General features: G+C 32.9%; 3 protein-coding genes across 4 annotated transcripts; 1 reads left to right on the top strand and 2 right to left on the bottom strand.

The window, feature by feature from the left end:
- Positions 1–1,551: 1,551 nt before the first annotated feature.
- Positions 1,552–9,819, top strand: LOC125066833 (cAMP and cAMP-inhibited cGMP 3',5'-cyclic phosphodiesterase 10A-like). The gene is made up of 15 exons (XM_047675117.1): positions 1,552–1,879; positions 2,386–2,484; positions 3,395–3,597; positions 4,452–4,625; positions 4,796–4,944; positions 5,229–5,398; positions 5,534–5,667; positions 5,878–5,996; positions 6,415–6,652; positions 7,073–7,228; positions 7,463–7,564; positions 8,105–8,182; positions 8,862–8,960; positions 9,192–9,361; positions 9,679–9,819. Exons 1-15 carry the CDS (start codon positions 1,552–1,554, stop codon positions 9,791–9,793), a joined length of 2,334 nt encoding a protein of 777 aa, XP_047531073.1. The 3' UTR covers positions 9,794–9,819.
- A 213-nt stretch (positions 9,820–10,032) lies between these two features.
- On the bottom strand, positions 10,033–13,903 carry LOC125066834 (sorting nexin-12). The gene is made up of 4 exons (XM_047675118.1): positions 13,591–13,903; positions 13,325–13,420; positions 12,943–13,045; positions 10,033–11,292 (listed from the first exon to the last, which is right to left on the bottom strand). Exons 1-4 carry the CDS (start codon positions 13,759–13,761, stop codon positions 11,165–11,167), a joined length of 498 nt encoding a protein of 165 aa, XP_047531074.1. The 5' UTR covers positions 13,762–13,903; the 3' UTR covers positions 10,033–11,164.
- Positions 13,904–14,420: 517 nt separating this feature from the next.
- Positions 14,421–19,560, bottom strand: LOC125066887 (pre-mRNA-splicing factor Slu7). Of its 2 annotated transcripts, none has more exons than XM_047675197.1 (12): positions 19,245–19,560; positions 18,675–18,826; positions 18,268–18,360; positions 17,778–17,967; positions 17,279–17,361; positions 16,828–16,973; positions 16,409–16,592; positions 16,177–16,322; positions 15,926–16,031; positions 15,445–15,538; positions 15,105–15,286; positions 14,421–14,630 (listed from the first exon to the last, which is right to left on the bottom strand). In XM_047675197.1, the coding sequence occupies exons 1-12, from the start codon at positions 19,411–19,413 to the stop codon at positions 14,457–14,459; spliced, it is 1,719 nt and encodes a 572-aa protein (XP_047531153.1). In that variant the 5' UTR covers positions 19,414–19,560; the 3' UTR covers positions 14,421–14,456. The 2 variants fall into 2 exon arrangements, with proteins under 2 accessions (XP_047531153.1, XP_047531154.1); XM_047675198.1 differs by having other exon boundaries at positions 15,105–15,280.
- Between the last annotated feature and the right edge of the window lie 176 nt (positions 19,561–19,736).

Here is a 19,736-nt window from a genome sequence, read left to right as displayed (position 1 = left end):
ATGCTGAGTGTCTATAAAATAAAGCTATATTATTGTTTTTGTAAATTTATAACATGTTTAAGTAAAATTATGAAGGTGATGTATTGTTACGTATCCGGCTCGAAGGACCAAGTATAATGCCCGATACCTGAAACGCACAAAAGCCCAGTTTAGTGTTAAGAAAAATAATCTGGGAGACCAACTATTTACCTAAATTATAATTGCAAATACTCTTCATAAATTTACTTATTCAATTTGATTTTATTAAATAATTATTTTACAACTTTTATTAATCTGTTAAGTTAACTTGTGTCATTTAAAAAGGCATTATTTATTACTGCGGAACTCTCATTATTTTACAAAATTTATACGTATGTGGACTGGTAATAAATTGTATAATAATTTTTTTTTTTAATCTGTTTTAAGTTTTAACTTTTTTTCGCAAGCAGGCATACAAACGTATTAATAATAATAATAGCCTTTATTTCAGACAGTATTTCATTTACAGTATTTATCTTCTGTCCTATATCTAACATTTCTTATATTTTCGCTTAACTCAATGCAACGACAACTCTGTCTGTATGCTCTTAAACTTCCTTCATTCCTCTCTATCGTTAATCACCCTAATCCATGTGCCTCCTGCTACAGTTTGATATCGTCCACCCATCTTCTAAGTGGTCTACCTCTTTTTCTTTTATTGTGACCAGTAAACCAATTCATTATTGATTTTAACCATTTTTTTTCCTCTCATTGTATGTACTGTCCATTTCCATTTTATTACTGTTTTTATTTTCGTTTGTTTCTTTATGGTCTCATTTCTTATTTTGTGAGATAGTCTTTTCTCTATCTCACTCCTTTCCATGCAGTTTTGGCAGCCGTAAGTTAGTAGCCGTGAGTAAGCTGCCAAACCAGCATTCTACCTATAGGTTACTACCTATGCTAGTTTGGCAGCAGTTTTCTTCTGTGAAAAGCTTCGGCGAAAGTGGATTGCCCTGACGTACGCCTCTTATTAATTCACGCCTCTATTTAAATCACTTCACTCTCTCTCAAGTTTTATTTTGGCTGTGCTTCTATCATAAATGATTTTTATTATTCGGATATATTTATTTTCGATACCTTGGGTTTTAAGTGCCTGCTATATTTTTCCATGTTCTATCATATCGAAAGCTTTGCTATTATCCAAAAAGCAGAAGTAAAAGGTTACATTATATTAATTTCCTTTTTCGAACAATTACTTGATAACATTAATGTGGTCCAAAGTCGAATACCCGCTCCTAAAAACAGCTCCCTTGGTTGATCCTCATCCAGCCTATTAATTTTTCTACACACATTACTACACAATTAAATTAGTATGGTAATGAAACGGAATGGTATTTATAACATAACTTATGTTGAAGCGACATGTAAACACTGTACTATATCGTAAAAAAATAAATCGTGTTGGTCGTAATTTTATAAAACGAAAACTAATTTGACATAAAACGTCATCAAATTGACTTACACAACTATATTTTTTTATAATAGTAGAATCGTTTTATTTTCTTCAATACAGTGTTTAGCAAACACTTAAAAATGACCGACCCAGTGCCTCGAAGCGCAAAGTCAGTCAAAAGTCGCCTTGACACGATCCATCAGACAGATGACTCCGGCAAGAAATTGCCTAATCTCTCCAAAGTGCAGTCTCACTTTCTAGTCCCATCAGACAAGCTAGATAAAGTAACAAGGCGCGTCATAGCTCCTTATGCCCAGATAGAAAGAAAGGGCCTAAAAGAAGACGAGACTAAAGAAGGAACATATTTAGACATTAATAGATTTAATATATTTTTGGAGGATACAATCGACCTTGATTCTTTATTTTATGAAACGGCTAATGTGCTTAAGGCGGTAACTAATAGCTCAGGTAAGGTTGCATTGTTGTTCATGAATTAGTAGCGTTGTTGCTTTTTTTCTAATCAATGTCTATAGATATGGACGCTGTAAGTAATATTACCCATTACATCGTCAATGCGCCTCCAATCTTAGGACTAAGATGTCATATCACTTGTTTCTGTAGTTACAATGTCTTACTCACCAGTTAAACCAGATCACAACGATACTAAGTATTGCTTGTAAGTGGCAGATTATGGCAGTGGACCCTCGACGGGTTTGCACAAGCCCTTTCCACCTTGTAAATTATGATTGATGGGTTTTAAATGTATCGTATATTTTTACTATCCGTTTTATTGAAGTTGGTTTCTTATATATAACTTTCGTAATTTCTTTGGTACTTCTGAAGGTAGGATAGTTGAATCCCATATATTTTTATTAAATTGTTCAATTTGGTAAAATTTTTGGGTTTCACCTTTCAAGTAGCAATACTAAAAGTATTATAGATGTAGCTATACTATATTCTAATTGGACTTTCAGGTGTTTTCGTGTACATAGTAAACAAAGTAAATAATGAAATCGTGCTCATGTCTCCAACCACCAAGAATCCTGAACGTTACGAAATCAACATACCTATTGGTAAAACTTAGTTGAGTTACATGAAGCCATGTGTAATAAACATGGACTATGCATATGTATACAGCCTTACTTTAAGATGTTTAGCGGGTGTTTTTTGATGATGTTAAGTGTATGTATACCATCACTCATAGACATTGCCACTGTTATATATTAACCATTTCTTAAAACACCAATGCGATACTCACCTTCGAAACTAAGATGTAATGACTTGTAGCTAAGTAATCCTTCAAACCGGAGGATAACAATACTGATTATTGCTATTTGGCGGTAGAATAAGAGATGAGTGCGTGATACTTGAAATAAAGGCAAAGTCGTAATTATTTTTATGAATTCTTGCCTTAAGGCGTATCAAGTTATGCGTTTCAGTTAGCTTGCTGTGTTCTGTTTTCAAAGCTATCTAAATGTATATAATTTATCATTTAGTTTGAAATTTATATACTTTATACACTAGTTAATAATAACAATTTAAAGGTTATTAAATTTTTTTTATAACAAAATATCTATTGAAATGGAAGTACCATCAACATTTACCCAAGGGAAAAACATAGCTTCAAAGTGTCAACTGAATTCGGATCAAAGAAAAGTAACAAAGAAACATTAATCTTTTTTATATATATAATCCTAATTAAGGTCACCACCGCCCATAGACAATGGCGCTATTAGAAATATTAACCATCCTTACATCGTCAATGCACCACCAACCATGGGAACTATGATGTTATATCCCTTGTGCCTGTACTTACACTGGCTCACTCACCATTCTAACCAGAACACAACAATTCTAGGTACTACTGTTTAACGGTAAAATATCTGATGAGTGGGTGGTACCTACCCAGACAGGCTAGCACAAAGCCACCACCAAGAAATATAATATTAAAATTTTTCCTTTTTTTTCTGTTTGTATATTTAGGAGAGGGTAAAATAGCAGCAGCACACGTGGCAGCAACGAAAGAATATTTGCTCATTGAGGATGTACAACGTGACAGACGTTTCGCTGAAGGTCTGAAGTGGGTGGACGCGAAGGTAGCCCTCTGCATGCCCGTGATAAAACCGGATGGCGACTGCTATGCTGTACTTGAGCTGTACCGGTGTCATGCTGAACCTTATGATCAAGTACGTTGATAATTTATATACATTTTAATGTAAACTGAGTAATATCCATTTTCGTGTCAGACTTTTGTTTTTATTTTTTATTTACGCGTCACTTACTTTACGTTGATGCCAATACACCTCATGAAAGCAAAGTTTCCACTCAAACAAATATGAGTGAACGCATAAAATTCTACCAAATCTTTAATTAAGCTTTAATCCATGTAGATAAATATCGGTTTCATGGTGACAATCTAATGACGAGAGGACACTTTATGCTTTTAGAAGAATGTGCTTGACAGAATCCTTAAAAATACTAATAAAAAAAAGAAATAAAAGATAGCCTTAGCAGCCTGTAAATTTTCCCACTGCTGGGCTAAAGGCCTCCTCTCCCTTTGAGGAGAAGGTTTGGAGCATATTCCACCACGCAGCTCCAATGCGGGTTGGCGGAATACACATGTGGCAGAATCTCGTTGAAATTAGACACATGCAGGTTTCCTCACGATGTTTTCCTTCACTGCCGAGCACGAGATGAATTATAAACACAAATTACAGCACATGAAAATTCAGTGGTGCCTGCCTGGGTTTGAACCCGAAATCATCGGTTAAAACGCACGCGTTCTAACCACTGGGCCATATCGGTTAAGATAATTATCAAAGATAATTATCATGAAAAGGAGTGATCTATCCACCTGGCACCTGTATCCATTATAAGTCCTACAGATTTATCAGTCTATGTCTGTCAATGTTAAAGGTAGGAATGAAAATATTAAAATATACGTAAATCAAAGAATATGACGTCATAGTTTTACGAGCTTTCACAATACACATAATAAAAACGTAATTTACCGATTTAAATTTTACACTCTCGTCTACAGAATATAGTGTACACAGTGGTAAGTGTAGCTTGCTGGGCAGGCGCCGCGGTCCACCAGGCACAAGCTCGCATCACCTTACAGCGTACAGCTCATCTCAATCAGGAGTTACGGTCGCTCCTGCAGAACTACTTCTGCGACCTTGCTTCTATTGACACTATGCTCACTGATATGCTGGTACGTGATATTCAGTTTTACTTACAATATTTATTAATATATGAAAAATAGTACAAAGAATAAACACCCTACATTGCCGAATTATTATACTTACCGTGCTTGTTTCATTATATTATGAATGAATACACGAGTAATGAATACTAAAATTATATAAAAGTGTTATACATTAGGCAGTAGTGAAATCTTTTATCGGTGCTATGCGGAGCAGTTTCTTCATAATAGATAAAGACAATGTTGGCGAACATCTGTTAGCTGATATGTGGGACGATGGATGGAGTTCTGAAAAATCTTCAATACCAAAAAAGAAAATAAAAGTTAAGTTAGTATGCAACTTATTTTAACTTAATCACTTTCTTAAACACAGTTTGTTGTTCAACATTTTATTTGTGTTTGTTGTTTATTTGTTTTGTAACAAATATTCATTGAGCGACTGACTGAAGTGTACACTGTACACTGCTAAGAATCGAAATGGAGATATAACCTAAATTTTACAATGAATCCTTTAAGATTTTAACAATAAGGGTTTGGATTATTATTTAGTAAAAGTATAAAGCGAATAAAGCTGCATCGTTTCATTTAATTTTTTAAATGTTTCAAATGAAGTCTCAGCCAAGAACAGACTCCAGCAGGTCTGGTTGCCAAAACCGGGGAATCATTGAACATTAGAGATGCATACAAAGATCCGAGGTTTTCGAAAGAAATCGATCCAACCACTGGCGTTGTTGTCAGATCTTGTTTGGTTTCACCAATCGTTGACAAGAATGGTGTTATAGGTTAGTTTGTTTTCAATTACAAATTTAAAATTTACTAAAACTCCCAAATACATGAATTGAAATTTGACGAAAAGTAGCCAATATCCAATGTCAAATTTACCAACTGCCAACAGAATTTTCATTTAAATTTTATAGGGGTTGTCCAACTTACAAACAAAACAAACGCACAGCCATTCGACTCGGAAGACGAAGTTATATTTCAAGTGTTTATCAACTATTGCTCGCTCATAGTGCACTTCTATAACATGCAGCAGTACAAAATATTTCACGTAATAATATTGTACATACTTTCTTCTATTTTAACAACCTTTGTTATTGTATTTAAGTAAGTACTTAATAATAAGTAATTTAAAGCTATTGACTTTATTCCATTGAATGGCGGAAGGCCAAGGCAAATTTGTCATATTTTTGTTGAATATGGATATTGTATATTAACCTTAAAAATAAATGGAAATATCAACTACTTTATTTAATTTCAGGAAAACCTAAATAAAGTATTCCGTGATTTGATGAAACTGCATCTAGCACCGTGTCGTCATGACATAGATGAGATCATGGAAACAAACGGTATGGTGTTACCGCCCCATAATTTTAAAAGGTACTGTCATAAATCAATACGAAAGATTTTTTAAGATACAGATTTGGTCGAAATATATTTTTTTAAATTGATAGGTACGCGTAGTAAGTTGTCACCACCGCCCATAAACATTAGCGCTGTAAGAAATATTAACCATTCCTTACATCGCCAATGCGCCACCAACATCGGGAACGATGTTATGTCCCTTGTGCCTGCACTTACATTGGCTCACTCACCCTTCAAACACGACAATTCAAGTATTGCTGCTTGGCGTTAGAATATATAAAGTGGTGGGTGGTATCTACCCAGGCGGGCTTGCACAAAACCTAACCAAGCCACTGGAAATTGTTTGAAAATGTGTGTCGACAATGTTTATTTTTCAAAGTTCTTCTAAAACATCCTTTGTTTCAAATTAATTTACCTAAAAAATTTCAAACAGTTATAACTACCACATCAGCGAAGGTAGCAAGGAAGATATGCCGGGACTGATTTGCTACATGTACGTCGAAACATTCGCGGACAGACAGTTTGAAAGGCAGAACTTAGCTGATTTCTCTTTGACAATCTTGCGATGTTACAGAAGCAATCCTTATCACAACGCGGAACACGCGTTTTGTTTTACGCATACCATGTATTTAATATTGATAAATAATCCTGGATACTTCGATTTTGTTGAGGTGAGAGTAACGTTATTAAAAAAGGAACATCTTTTATAAATAATCTGTTGAAGTTTACCTCGTATCTGTATGATTGAAAATAATCAGTGATCAAGCAAAGGTTTGCCAAATATGGTTTTTCTAGTAACGTCTATGGTGATAATAATAATGATTATGTCGTGTATGAGACTAAATGGATAGAAGATACTATAGTTTATATAGATTACGCTGGCACAAGTGCACTCTATCTGCGGGGTCAGTAAATTCGACACAATCGGGAAGAACTAAAGGTTTTACAAACGTTCCAAAGCTTACTTTTTGTTTTGGGGTTTTTTCCAGGATTTCGAGATTGGCCCTATATAATAAAACATATCTTCTTTACCAACGTGTCGATCTTTGTTGATGAGGTACATTTTAAAAAAAAAATTAACTTAATTCTAGACAGCAGCACTAATGCTGGCAGGGCTTTGCCATGATCTCGACCACCCTGGATACAACAATAATTTCCTATCGTTGTGTAAACACCCGTTGGCTCAAATGTACAAATCTTCAATGTTGGAATACCACCACTATTTCCTGGCTAAGAAAATCGTTGAGGTAATAATCATTAACCTTTATATCAGCTATAACACCTAAAAGAATATAATATCAATGTATATCATTGTTTTATTTCAAAAGTACAATTTATTATCTTAACAGATAATCTTGTATACTTATATAAAAATATATATAAATAAATCTTCAATCCAGAAAAAATTAAAAAAAAAATCAATTAAAACTATATATGAAATTATTAAGTCTTATGCTTGGTCAAGGAATAAAAATTTTCAGGATAAAAACTTGCTAAGTATGTTGTCGATAGCCGACCGAGACCGGATCATGCAAGAGATGAAATATGATATCCTATGCACCGACCTAGCCGTCTATTTTCAAGTATTGCAATCATTTTTTTTATTACATATGATCTATAAATATACATAGCTTAGAAGGAAATTATTAGCACAAGTTAAATATTACGTGTAATGTATTTCAATGTATTTTGAAATACATTACACGTAAGTATACTCAATAAATATTCAAAATATTTTTTATAATAGGTAAGCAAACTGGCAAAAATGAAACCGTATGAGAAGTGGAATTTACCGCCCATAGACATCGGCACTGTACGAATGATTAAAAATTTAGCATTTTTAAACGGCCGTCAATTTAAATTTGCTGTGTTTTCTCATGTTGAAATTTTACGTTACCAGTTTTTTTTATGCCTAAAAATTATAATGATACCTACTGTTCTCGAAATTAATTTCGTTATATTAATAATAATTAATCCAATAAAGAATCCGATGTCGTAATAGTAGTACTTACTAAGTTTTACAATATTCCAAATATTGTAAAACTTAGTAAGCACTACTATAAGCTTTAATGAAGTAATGACGTCACATTCTAGAATTTAAAATAATAGACCACGTTCTTTAGGTAAGGGCGCAGCTCACTCCGTTGTTAGCCGAACGTTCATTCGACTGGGCTGATAATTCGCACCGAAAATTGTTAAAGGTAGGTAACTTGCTGATTTACGAATAGGCCGCCTCTAGGCTTAATAAAGTAAAAAAATAATAATAACAATATTATGTTAAAATAATGCGAAAGTTATGCCAACTTAACTTAGGTATGCGAAAAAAGGTATTTAAATTACGACAGGTGATATTCTTGTCAGCCTATATTTTTTTTTTAATATACAAAATCCACGGGCTCACAGTTGCCCGTGCCTTTTTTATAAAAATAAAATGTATATTTTTATAAATTGTGGCGTTATTTTATATTTTTACTAAACATCAGCAGATCTTCGCTGGACTTCGCGAGCTTGTCGTCTTCTTGGAAGACGTGGCCCACACTGACATTCTTTTTTTTTCAGTTTAAAATAATATATAAATAATATATGATAATATATAAAAATACTGTATATAGTAGTTTTTATTTTTATTTTTTATCCGAATTACTGTAATCCAGCGGGCCCTGCTCCGTGCTCGATCAGAGAGAGCACAGCCTCGGCATAGATGGCCTATATTTAGAACTGGCAAAACTTAAACAATAATAAACGAAAGAAGCATTCGTTGCGAATTTTTGCTGCGGGGAACTCCTTCCCTGAATATCATTTAAAAGTTAACATTGAGTATTTACTTGCTGGATTCCTTATCTTATAAACCTATATACACACGAGTTTGTAACATTGTAGGGCATTTTAATGACGACTAGCGATTTATCGGGCTGTTGTAAGCCCTTCGGCGTGGCAAAAGCAATTGCAGAGGCAGTTTACGAAGAGTTTTATAATCAGGTACATTGTAAAGATTATAAATTAATTGTATAATAAAAAAACAACAGAAACCTTTCTATATTACCTTTGTTAGGTACCACATAAAAAAAATGTAGTTAATACACAGATTATACCTAATAATATATTTTTGATAAAAAAAAAACAATATTTCATAGACAATAATTTGGTATTTAAACAAATAATAATTTTAGTGTCTCGTGTAACCTAACTGCACGTTGCCAATTGCTTCAGGGCGACCAAGAACGTGAGATGGGCTACACGCCCCTCAGTATGATGGACAGACGGCGCAGTGTCAACCAGCCGGCGGAACAGATACAGTTCCTGTCGGTCGTTGTGGTGCCATGTCTGTTGTTGTTGCAAAATATATTCCCTAACACGAGCCCACTCACAGATAATTGCAGGTTTGTTTATTGAACATTGACCCATAGTCACTTATCTATCCGATGTTTTAATACCACTGAACCGAATTTGATAAAATTTGGTTTGAAAGATGAAACCCCAAGAAAGGCTCATTTCTTTGCCTAACACCTGCTGACTAAACTCTAAAAGACGAGAGAGGCCGCGGACCGCGACTAGTTTATGATCATTTTAATTAGTTTCGCATAAGGCCACAAAATTGGGGATATTTTGGCAGTTGAAACAGAAATTATATCATTACCAATAAATATGAAACAAAATAGACGAGACATATATGAACTTTACTTTTATTTTATCTTAGAAAAACTCAGGAAGCTTGGCACGAAGAAATAGAAATACGCGGTCAAAAGTTATGGAGACAAGACGAAGCCATTCCCAGGACGAGAAGCCGACCCTTCTTGAAGGTCACTGATTAATTAAAAATGTATATCGAACAAATAAAACGAAATTAGTATTCATTCTATTATTGAACAATTATTTACTCCGTTACGAATCTTTACACGCATTTAATACACACAAGCAAATTTCTGACAGTGAATTTGGTATTTTATATAATTTCGATAGAAACCTTTTTGGTAAAAAAATCGTATAATAATCAATTAATAAATAAGTAATACCACATTAGCGTGAGAATTTGCGAAATGAAAAGACGTTATGATTTTCAATTATTTTTAATTAGGAATATTTATTACTTGCATAGTGATATTGTAACATCGGCCCAAGTCATCAGTTTACCGTTTAATAAACTCTGCGCATCATAATAACTTCATTCCGGCTTTATACAAAATAAAACTAAAACTAATTTACATCTATATATTTCATTATAGATTTCTCGAACTCGTCTGCGTCGCTACACATTACATTGTCTTATTGATGGCAACATTATCCTTGGTATAGAGTATAAAATAAATCATAAACAAAGTAAAAAAAATAACTTAAGTTTAAAAAAGGACAAACTATTAAATAAAATTCTACGAATAGATGGACAAAATTTAAATATTCGATAAATTATACAAGCATAATGTCACCATGTTTGAACGCTAATGTGAAGCACCTTAATCTATCCATTGAGTAATAATAATACACAATAAATATGTTTAATTTCAAAACTTACAATGATTAAAACAATGAGATTTATAAAGCATAAATATATTAACGCGTTACCGCGAAATGATACCATAAACAAGTTCAACTTTTACTTCAAAAGTATTCGCAACAATATCGCAAAATGGCAAATTTTATTATGATTATAATTTACGAATAAACAATTATAGTTTTTTTTTTATAATATTGCTTAATTTAAAACAATAACTTTCTTACCGTCTTTGTTTAACAAAATTTACATAATGCCTCTACGTTTTTTATTTGATATTTTTGTCCATTTTTATAAATTGTCTATCAGTGGAATGAAGTATGTACTTGAATGTATTGCGATTTGTGATTTTATTAAAAAATATTACTTTTTTTATCGCTTCTCCATTAGTTACTGCAATTTATTTAACAATTTGAACTTTAAAACGATCCTCTTAAAAATTCGAATACTCGCCGAATAACACACTTTTTAAACATTTAATTAGTTTTTTTTTTTCGGTGTAAATGATCAATGATACTAAACCGTATGATTGAAAGATTATATATATGGCTTTTTATCAGCCTACACAATAATTATATTACTTGTAAAGCACTATTGTCACCAGACAATACAAAACAGTTCCTTAAACGTCAACGTTCAGTTGATTTGATAATGGCGAGGGAGAGTCGTCTTAAAGTTCGAAGTGGGGGGGCGGTTATGTGTTCCGTATTTTTCCGGGTACATAGTTCTTGTCGATGGTAGGCTCCTGTAAGAACATGTGCAGACATCTTTCGTTCTGCGCTAATGGATGGCCGGCTATCTTGTTGATAAATACTTCGAGACCTGAAAAAGATATATGCATGTTTGTATTATACCAGTGTATTTTGATGGAATGTAATACTATTAAATTTTTTTTATCGATTAAACTTACAATTAAATATTAAATTATGTATATAAACCGTATTTATATATTGATATATAGGTATATATAAATAAAACATTTTATTTTTTATTAATTTCAAAAGGTGTTCAAACTGATTTTGCTGACCGTAACGAGTACGACCTTAACGGGAGTAGTAAAATGCCACATACAAAGTAAATTATTAACTAGAGATATATATATATGCAAGAATGACCTCGTGACAATTTTAGTCAACTGTATAACAAGTGTAAGCAAACACAAGTGCATCTTTATTCTCTCACACTAATAAACCGATGACAAACACGGCATATACAGACAGCAGCAATTTTTCGACAAAAAAATCCAATAACTGATAAATTAAAGAAGCATGGTTTACCATCCATGACCCCGAGAGTGTAGTAAACATGATTTTAATGCTGCTTCATTCACATTTCATTGTTTAACTTTATATCTTAGAATCGTCCTCAAGTAAAAAAGTCGTGTCATAAGCTCATGTTATGTAAAACTTCAATGAAAAGATCAATAGCCCTCGTCATTGGCGTATATTTTTGAGGCCAGTATGTACGTGACCTTGTGATAATGAATAGAGTAAATGTCCAAACAATAATAATCTCTTTATAAAATATTGAAACTGAAATAGTAACACTGCCATAATGACATGCCAAAAGTAAATTTTAGTCTTCATAAAAAAATATAAATTAACATTAAACATACTTCATAAATATTATAAAACATTTCATATATATTGGCAGGTGAACTGACAAATGGGCTATCGGATCTATAATATATATAAGTACTTTAAGATATGTTAATCATTGCTTTTATTACCAATGCACCACCATCCTTGAGGACTAAAATATAACATCTTAGTTCCCAAGGGTTGTGCCTGTAGTTACATAGACTCACTCAACTGTCAAACTGGTAAACAACAAAGCTAGGTATTGCTGTTATATATATGATGATTGCTGTTTGCTACCCAAAATTGCACAAAGCCCTACTACCAATTGTATATTAACATACTCTGTGACACTTTTTTTTAAATACCTAATATTTTTAAATACAAGCAGGTAGCTGTAGTAACTTGTAGTCGTACAATTCATACACAGTTACCCTTCCCGTTTCCCTGTCTGATTTCAATTCTAACCAATGTTTTAATGATCTTGTGATTTTACGTATATGAGTATATATATAAATTTCCAAGTTATACTTTAATCTAAAAGGCACAATTTTTATCATATTATTTAATAGGTATTTCTACAATTCATATTCATATTCTAGCCAGCAATAAACCTGATAATTAGATTATTAATGTGCAACTTTATACAAGGTAGACGAGTTACTTGCATAATAAACATAATCTTTATTCTAGAAATACATTACAAATAAGATGTTTGAAATAATCCTGTTTGTTATATACTCTTTTTTTTAAATTTGTAAATAAATTGAAAGAAATTACATCAATAGAATGAAAGTAGATGACACTTCTCTACCCTTAGTTATTGTTTTTTAAATACAGCTTAAAACAATATTTATTAGTTAATAAGAGAAAATACAGCTTCACAAAGAGTTACCTTTTCTGCGGTCTTCAATAAATTCTTCTTCGAAAATGCCATCATCTCCTCGGAACGGTAGCTGTCTTTTTAATGCTTTACCGGGTAAGGGAGGAACTACAATCTATAAACATTAGAAATATTTCATTATGTTAAAATAACTAACTTTGTAAGACATTCATCAGACTTTAATCCAATAAGAATACTGCTCATTTATATTTTTCAACTTGAACAAAGAATAAAGACACTGTTTTTAAAATAAGAGTACTAACAGATTCTGAATGACATTCGAACTTTAGTATTCAACTAAAAACTCAATAAATTAATTGCTAAGATAATATATGAATCATACATAAATGTTTTTGTTCATTTGATAACAAAAATTCTTATTATCAGTACTCACTTTACTATCTCTTTCTAGTTCTGTTCTTAACCATTCAAAGTCACTGTATCGTCGTCTCACACTCGACTCTTTCACTTTGAACACTGGGAGGTTGGTCTGGATACAGGAAACAGAATTATATTAGATCAATTATCGGCAATCGGCTATCGCGAGCACGTAGTCGTAACGTTTATACGCCCACAAATATTGACTCGAGAACATCGACATTGACCGTGTTTAATCCAATTACCGTTTTAAGGTATTGTCTGCATCCTGCAGCTACTTACCCTCATGCGAACTTCGTAATCAGTATAGCGTTTTTTCCCAACTCCCATTGTAACTGGATTTACCACGTCGATTTCTAAGAAGTTGGCCGGTGCAGCGTATGCATCGTCTAGAGTCTGTTTCTTAACATTTAAGCGCCTAGTTGCATCGGCTGTCGTATCCTCAGCCATCATAGCGCTTTTTAAACAAACAATCACAAAGTACTAAAGACGGTTCACTAATCAAAAAGCAAATGAATTTGACATGAATGCAACATAATTTGACGTTTAGCTGAAAATATGGCCATGACACGTTCGGTAACATAAAAATCTACTAATGTTCTAAAATAATAAACAACACATCCTCATTACTTCCAATCATTAATTGAAATCTTATAATAAAAATAGTAGTTAAATAAGGTGCGATACTCTTACACTATTTTTTCAAAAGTAGTTTATTTTGTATAATTGAGCAATAGTGTTGAGTAATGGTAATATTCAAAGAAAACTACTATTTTAGTAGGATCTTGCTTTTTTAAATAAAGCTAAATAAAGTAGGCGTTTTTATTACTCGGTATTTAGTGACGGAACAAAGATATGACTACACAAGCAATGTATGGTATTTTTAATGACGTTATCAGCTAGATTATGAGTCACATCATGACGATACTGGTTTTTAAGAATGCTGATACACTGTTATAGCGACGACTGTTATTGTACTTTTAATTTACTTAAAAGAGAAAATAGTAAATAAATATGTAACTCGTATAATATCTATTTATTAATTTGTTATCTACAAATATAAAATAAAGATGAATATATTATTTGTCTCCGATTTAAATGAAAAGCAAACGTAGATTCACACATAATATTTATTGCATCAAATTATTTCACAAAAACTGACTCATAGGGTCTTCTTCTCGTCGCCTCTTCATCATATAGGCCTCCATTTCCTCCTCCGTGGGCTCCTTGACTTCCATCATGCTGTTGTACGGACGTTTCCTTTCATCTACAGATAATAGATACTCGGCATGTTTCTGTTTTCGCTCCTCCATCTCTAAGGCCTGTAAAATAAACATTGCTTTTAGAATGACGTCGTACGGTCAACGTCCAAGTTACACTTTCCCAAATTTATTTTACCCCACGAAAATAATATTTATCCTATCCCAGACTTATTACAATTTTTAATCACGAGAGGCAGAATTATATTGCCTATGATATATTTTTAACGGTCCCTAATAAGCCGAAAACCATATACACTGATTTGTGCAAAATCATATTTAAATATTTTTTCGTTATCCTATGGATGCCCACTGAGATTGTTTGTTTAAATTGCTTAAATTTGGTTTATTTCGAAATGGAGAGTGAAATTAATAATATTTTACAATATATTATAATCATTTTCTATCTTTCCATAAAAAATAACTTCATCTTTATACAACTCATAATGATGGTATACAATATTAATGCCAATTTTAAAACAATAATAATATTAAAATGTGCTTTTAAAATGTATTAAGTAAGTTTTCACGTCAAACCTTTTTCAATTTATCTTCTTGCTTATCTTTCTTTTGATCCTTCTTTTTCTTCTTCTTAGACTTTTTCTTATTTTTCTTTTTCTTGCTTGTTTTTTCCGTCTTTGATCTTTTATCTTTTTCTGATTCAGAACCACTATCGGAACTGGGCTCGGAGGACGATGCTTTTTCAGATTTTTCTGTAACTAAAATTAATATTTTATTTAAATAATTATATTATATGCAAAATATTCTCTACCTGCATACAATCAAATGAACTATTTTTTGAAATCAGTTTTCCTTAGATCAGTTTGAGGAACGAAATATTTATTAAAAATTTTATAATGATTAACATTTTTCTTACCTTCTTCCTTTTCAACATTTTGAAGGATTTCCTTGCTAGTATCAGGTACTTCCAAGACCATTGACTTTCCAGCCTCCCCGACACAGTATGACATCTGAAATTACATTAACCACTCATATATTATATCAATGGACGTCTTTAATAGTAAAGGATAAACAGTTGATCAGTTATAACTAAGCAATATCTATGTTTCTTATACTTAATATAATTATATTCTTAAGCAGACAGATAAATTGATAGGTCTCTGATGGTAAGTAGTTCACAACGGCCTTTAGACACTGGCAATGTCAGAAATATATCACTTTTTACACCATCAATGAGCTGCCAAACGCCATTCATAAATTTGCATTGTTACATTCTCATTTGAAAGGAGAGTAAGCCAGTGTAAAAACAGGTATAGAAGAAATGATAGGTGTTAAATGTTTCTGAGTGATTGAAACAATCTGATATGGAGACTTGTTATTAAATAAAAATATCAAACCTTTATAAAAGAGTGACAACACTTGAAGCCCCACTGGCCATCCTTCCAGAACGAGCCCCACACTGATGTGTGGTTGTTGATCATCACATCCTCCTCATATTTACTCCTGAAATGTGTTCAAAGAAGTTTTAATTCACATTTTTTAATGTAGTCGGTTAATACAACAATTAGCTGGTTTAGTTCTGAAGAACAAATTTCAATTGATACGAAAAGTATCTCAAAAGCAACAAGCGAATCGTGTGTGCGGTCACTTGGCGAGCTGCTTCTCCGCGTTGGCGGCGCGCGAGCCGTCCCGGTTGTAGCGCACGAACACCTCGCTCTGCGCCAGCAGCAGCTCGCGGGGCGGCGCGTGCAGGTGCTCCTCCCCCCCGTACTTGTCCAGCACCGACTGCTTCACCTGCACACGCACCGTTGCATCTCAATGTGTCCGTTGAACATTTATTGCTCCAAAGACAGTTACAGAAACACAAAGGATATACATACCTGCGTCTTGAACTGGTCCCGCTTGTCCTCGTACTGCTTCTGCAGCAGCTGCAGCTTGGTGGGCTCGGCCAGCAGATGCACGTCGAGCCCCTTGGCGTGCGCCTCCCACGCGAACAGCTGCGCCTCCGCGTGCGCGCGCGTGTCGCCCGAGAAGCGCGACAGGTTCTCGCCGCCGTACTCGAAGCTGCAGGTGGGGGGAGTTATTTAAAGAGTAGTACTCGTGTGTATTCTGTCTGTGCGTTGATATCTGTGTGTCTCTAGATATATTAATATGTATTGATGATGTTGTATCTGTGTGCGAATCGTGCTTTTAGAGAAATGTATTCACAAACATAAGGATATTACATCTCAGTGGTCGAGGGTTGAGGCACAGGTGTCACGTGGGCACAGACTTTCGCCGATACTGAAAAATAACTCACTCAGAGGCCTCAGGTATTGGATTGTCCCTCATGGAGCGCGTCTTAGGATCGTAGTATGCGGAGTTGAGATCCAAGTTGCGGAGGTACTTGGCGGTGTCCTCTCTGATACGCAAGTTTCGGACCGTGATACGTTGTTTGGAATCCACCTGGAAAATTAAAATGAGCAAAATGTGTTTTAACATCAAGACATTGTCATTGTAGTTATATATATGTCGTAAGACAAACTTACATAGACTATATATAGCACTATTTTTTGTTTACTTGTAACAATAGTAAAACACATAAAAAAATTAACCCATCAAATTTTATACCTATGTATCTTAAGCGTAAGAGATTATTGGTAGAATATTTAAACATTATGAGTATTTTTATAGACTTGGCTTTGTGCAAGCTCTTGTTATGTTTTGGTTTGGAGGCACCTACCTATCACATATTTAAAAAAAAAACTCACTTTGGTTCCCGGCATGTCCACTTCATCCACATATTTGTCTTCATCCTCTCCTTCTCTGTCGTCTTCTTCGGTGGCCGTTGGATCTAAGAAAATTACAGTTAAATAGTGAGTTTAAGTGGTAGTTGAGAAAAAGTTTCTCTAATAATTCTCCACAGATATGTTGTCTGTGCTTTCGGTCTATCTTTTATTATTATTTTACGAATAGTTACTGATGGCTGATTGTGTTTTATGTTTCTTATTAAACAAAATATTGATTTGTGTTCTATCTAAGTACATAAAATTTTCACTGTCAACGACTAACTGAATTTATTTTTTTAATACATATATTTTCATAATACGAATACAAAAGCATATAATAGTTGTTTTGTTGTCTATTATCTCAAACATAAGTTTCTTGAATATGTAATTATATTATATATGTATTTATGAATTTATGAATATGTAATTATATTATATATGTATTTATAATTATGTCAGGAAACAAATTTGATTAACATACCTTGTTCTAGTTTCTGAGCTCGTAGTTCCCTCTTAGCCTCTTCTACTTTTTGGTACTCCTCAATGATAGCCTTGTGTTGTTCTGGGTTATAGCCATTCCAACGATCACGCTTGCCATCATAACTTAGGTTTAGATTTGGCTGATTAAACTCATCAGGAGCTATGCCCGCATTTGTGAATTTTGCTCCAATCTGCAATGGAAAATAACATTAACTACATCTTATTTAATTTTATAAAAAAATAAACACATCTCAAATAACAAATAAAACTGCTGAAACTTGTATAGGCTTGTATAGATTTGTATATACTTACCAATAAGAAATGCTTAGTCTTAAAGATAAATCAAATTATACATTTTAGATAAATATATACATATATTACAATGCCAGTAGCCATATTCATTAAATTCATTAAACAATCAAAAAAAAATATAGTAACAAACTAAATAGTTAGTAAAAATACATTAGTTTTTATGAATCAATGATTCTTACTTTTCTAGGTCTCTCTAAGCAATCTTTCTTCTTGTGTGTCATCGCCCCACAATTCTCACAGGCTCCTTTTCTAAACTTTATAGATACACTCCCCTGAAAATGACAAACATTTGAAGCATAAACAAAAAAAAAACCTTTTATTGGTGACCAAAGTAATTTAAGCACAGATTAGCCAAGACATGTACATCAGCCTTGTCATTAAGATGGAAATTTTCCTATTACCATTTTTAAATAACTAGCATTGTTAATATATAACATTAAACACTTATATGTCAATTTATATGTTGTTTCTTACACATTTGCTTTAGAATTCATACATGCTCATATATTCAAACAAAAAAAAAAACTCATTTTAAGTTAAAATTCTACATTTAGTTTGTTATAAAACATGAAAAGACTGTACTCACTGTAACACCTTTATTATAATAAGTGTCTAGTCTGGTGAACTGCCCCTCTCTGTCTTCTTGTGGCCGTTGGTGTTTTAGCGTAGGTCCAGATGTACCATAGTACCATGGGGCCGATGATATATATTGTGGTATGTGAGGATTTATATCTTTTCCTATAATATAAATATACATAAGCAACATTATTATACATACAACTTGTTGCACAATATATTCTTCTTACAATTTCTTAAAAATAAAATCTTGAACGCCTCTTTGAAAAGTTTAATTGGCTATAAAATTATTCAGACAATACTTTAAGGTTCAATGCAGTTAATTAAAATTTAGAAGTAACAAGCATATTTTTAACATTGGTATGAATGTGAATTGTACTTGATACTAAACAGGTATCATTTGTTAAGTACAATAAAAGCATAAAAATATCAATGAGATAAGTTATACTTCAAATAGATTCTGAAACTTATCTTTACAGACATTATTAGGATTACATCTTATTTTGGGGCACTTTTCTATTTGATTTACGTCATTATTTTAACACAAAAAAAGTGTATTAGAGTAAAATTCGAGACTTACCTGTTTCGTCAACAGCAGCCGGTGCAGTACCAGCTTTACGGGCCTCTTCTAACTCTTTCGCCTTCCTCCAGTCCTCACGGGACTTCTTTTTAGGTTCATCTTCTTCATCAGCAGTTTCATCCTTATTGCGAAGTATTTGTGACACAGCCACTCGCGCATTGGTAGTCATTTTTTATATAAATTTTAAAGTAAAGATTATTATTTATAACTTACCTAATAAACTTGTAATAGTAATTTATGTTTTTTTTATTATTACTGATTGTTACATTATTTCCTTTAGAAATTCAATAATCCAACAAAACACAAATAAAGTGTTTTGACAGTGTCAATTTGACAAGAATCGCATATTCATATTGACATCCTAGTGCTGCCAACTGTGCGTTTAACAGAAACGTAGAATTTATGAAAAAATATTGTTTTGTTTTTTCAAGATTATGTTGTGTTTTATATTTTTAATACGGTATAATTACCTGTTTTTTCCAACAACATAAA

Source organism: Vanessa atalanta, chromosome 10 (genome assembly GCF_905147765.1).
Source record: "Vanessa atalanta chromosome 10, ilVanAtal1.2, whole genome shotgun sequence".
Lineage (NCBI taxonomy): Eukaryota > Metazoa > Arthropoda > Insecta > Lepidoptera > Nymphalidae > Vanessa > Vanessa atalanta.
Note: the sequence above shows the minus strand (reverse complement) of the source record. Positions and strands in the feature narration are given on the sequence as shown.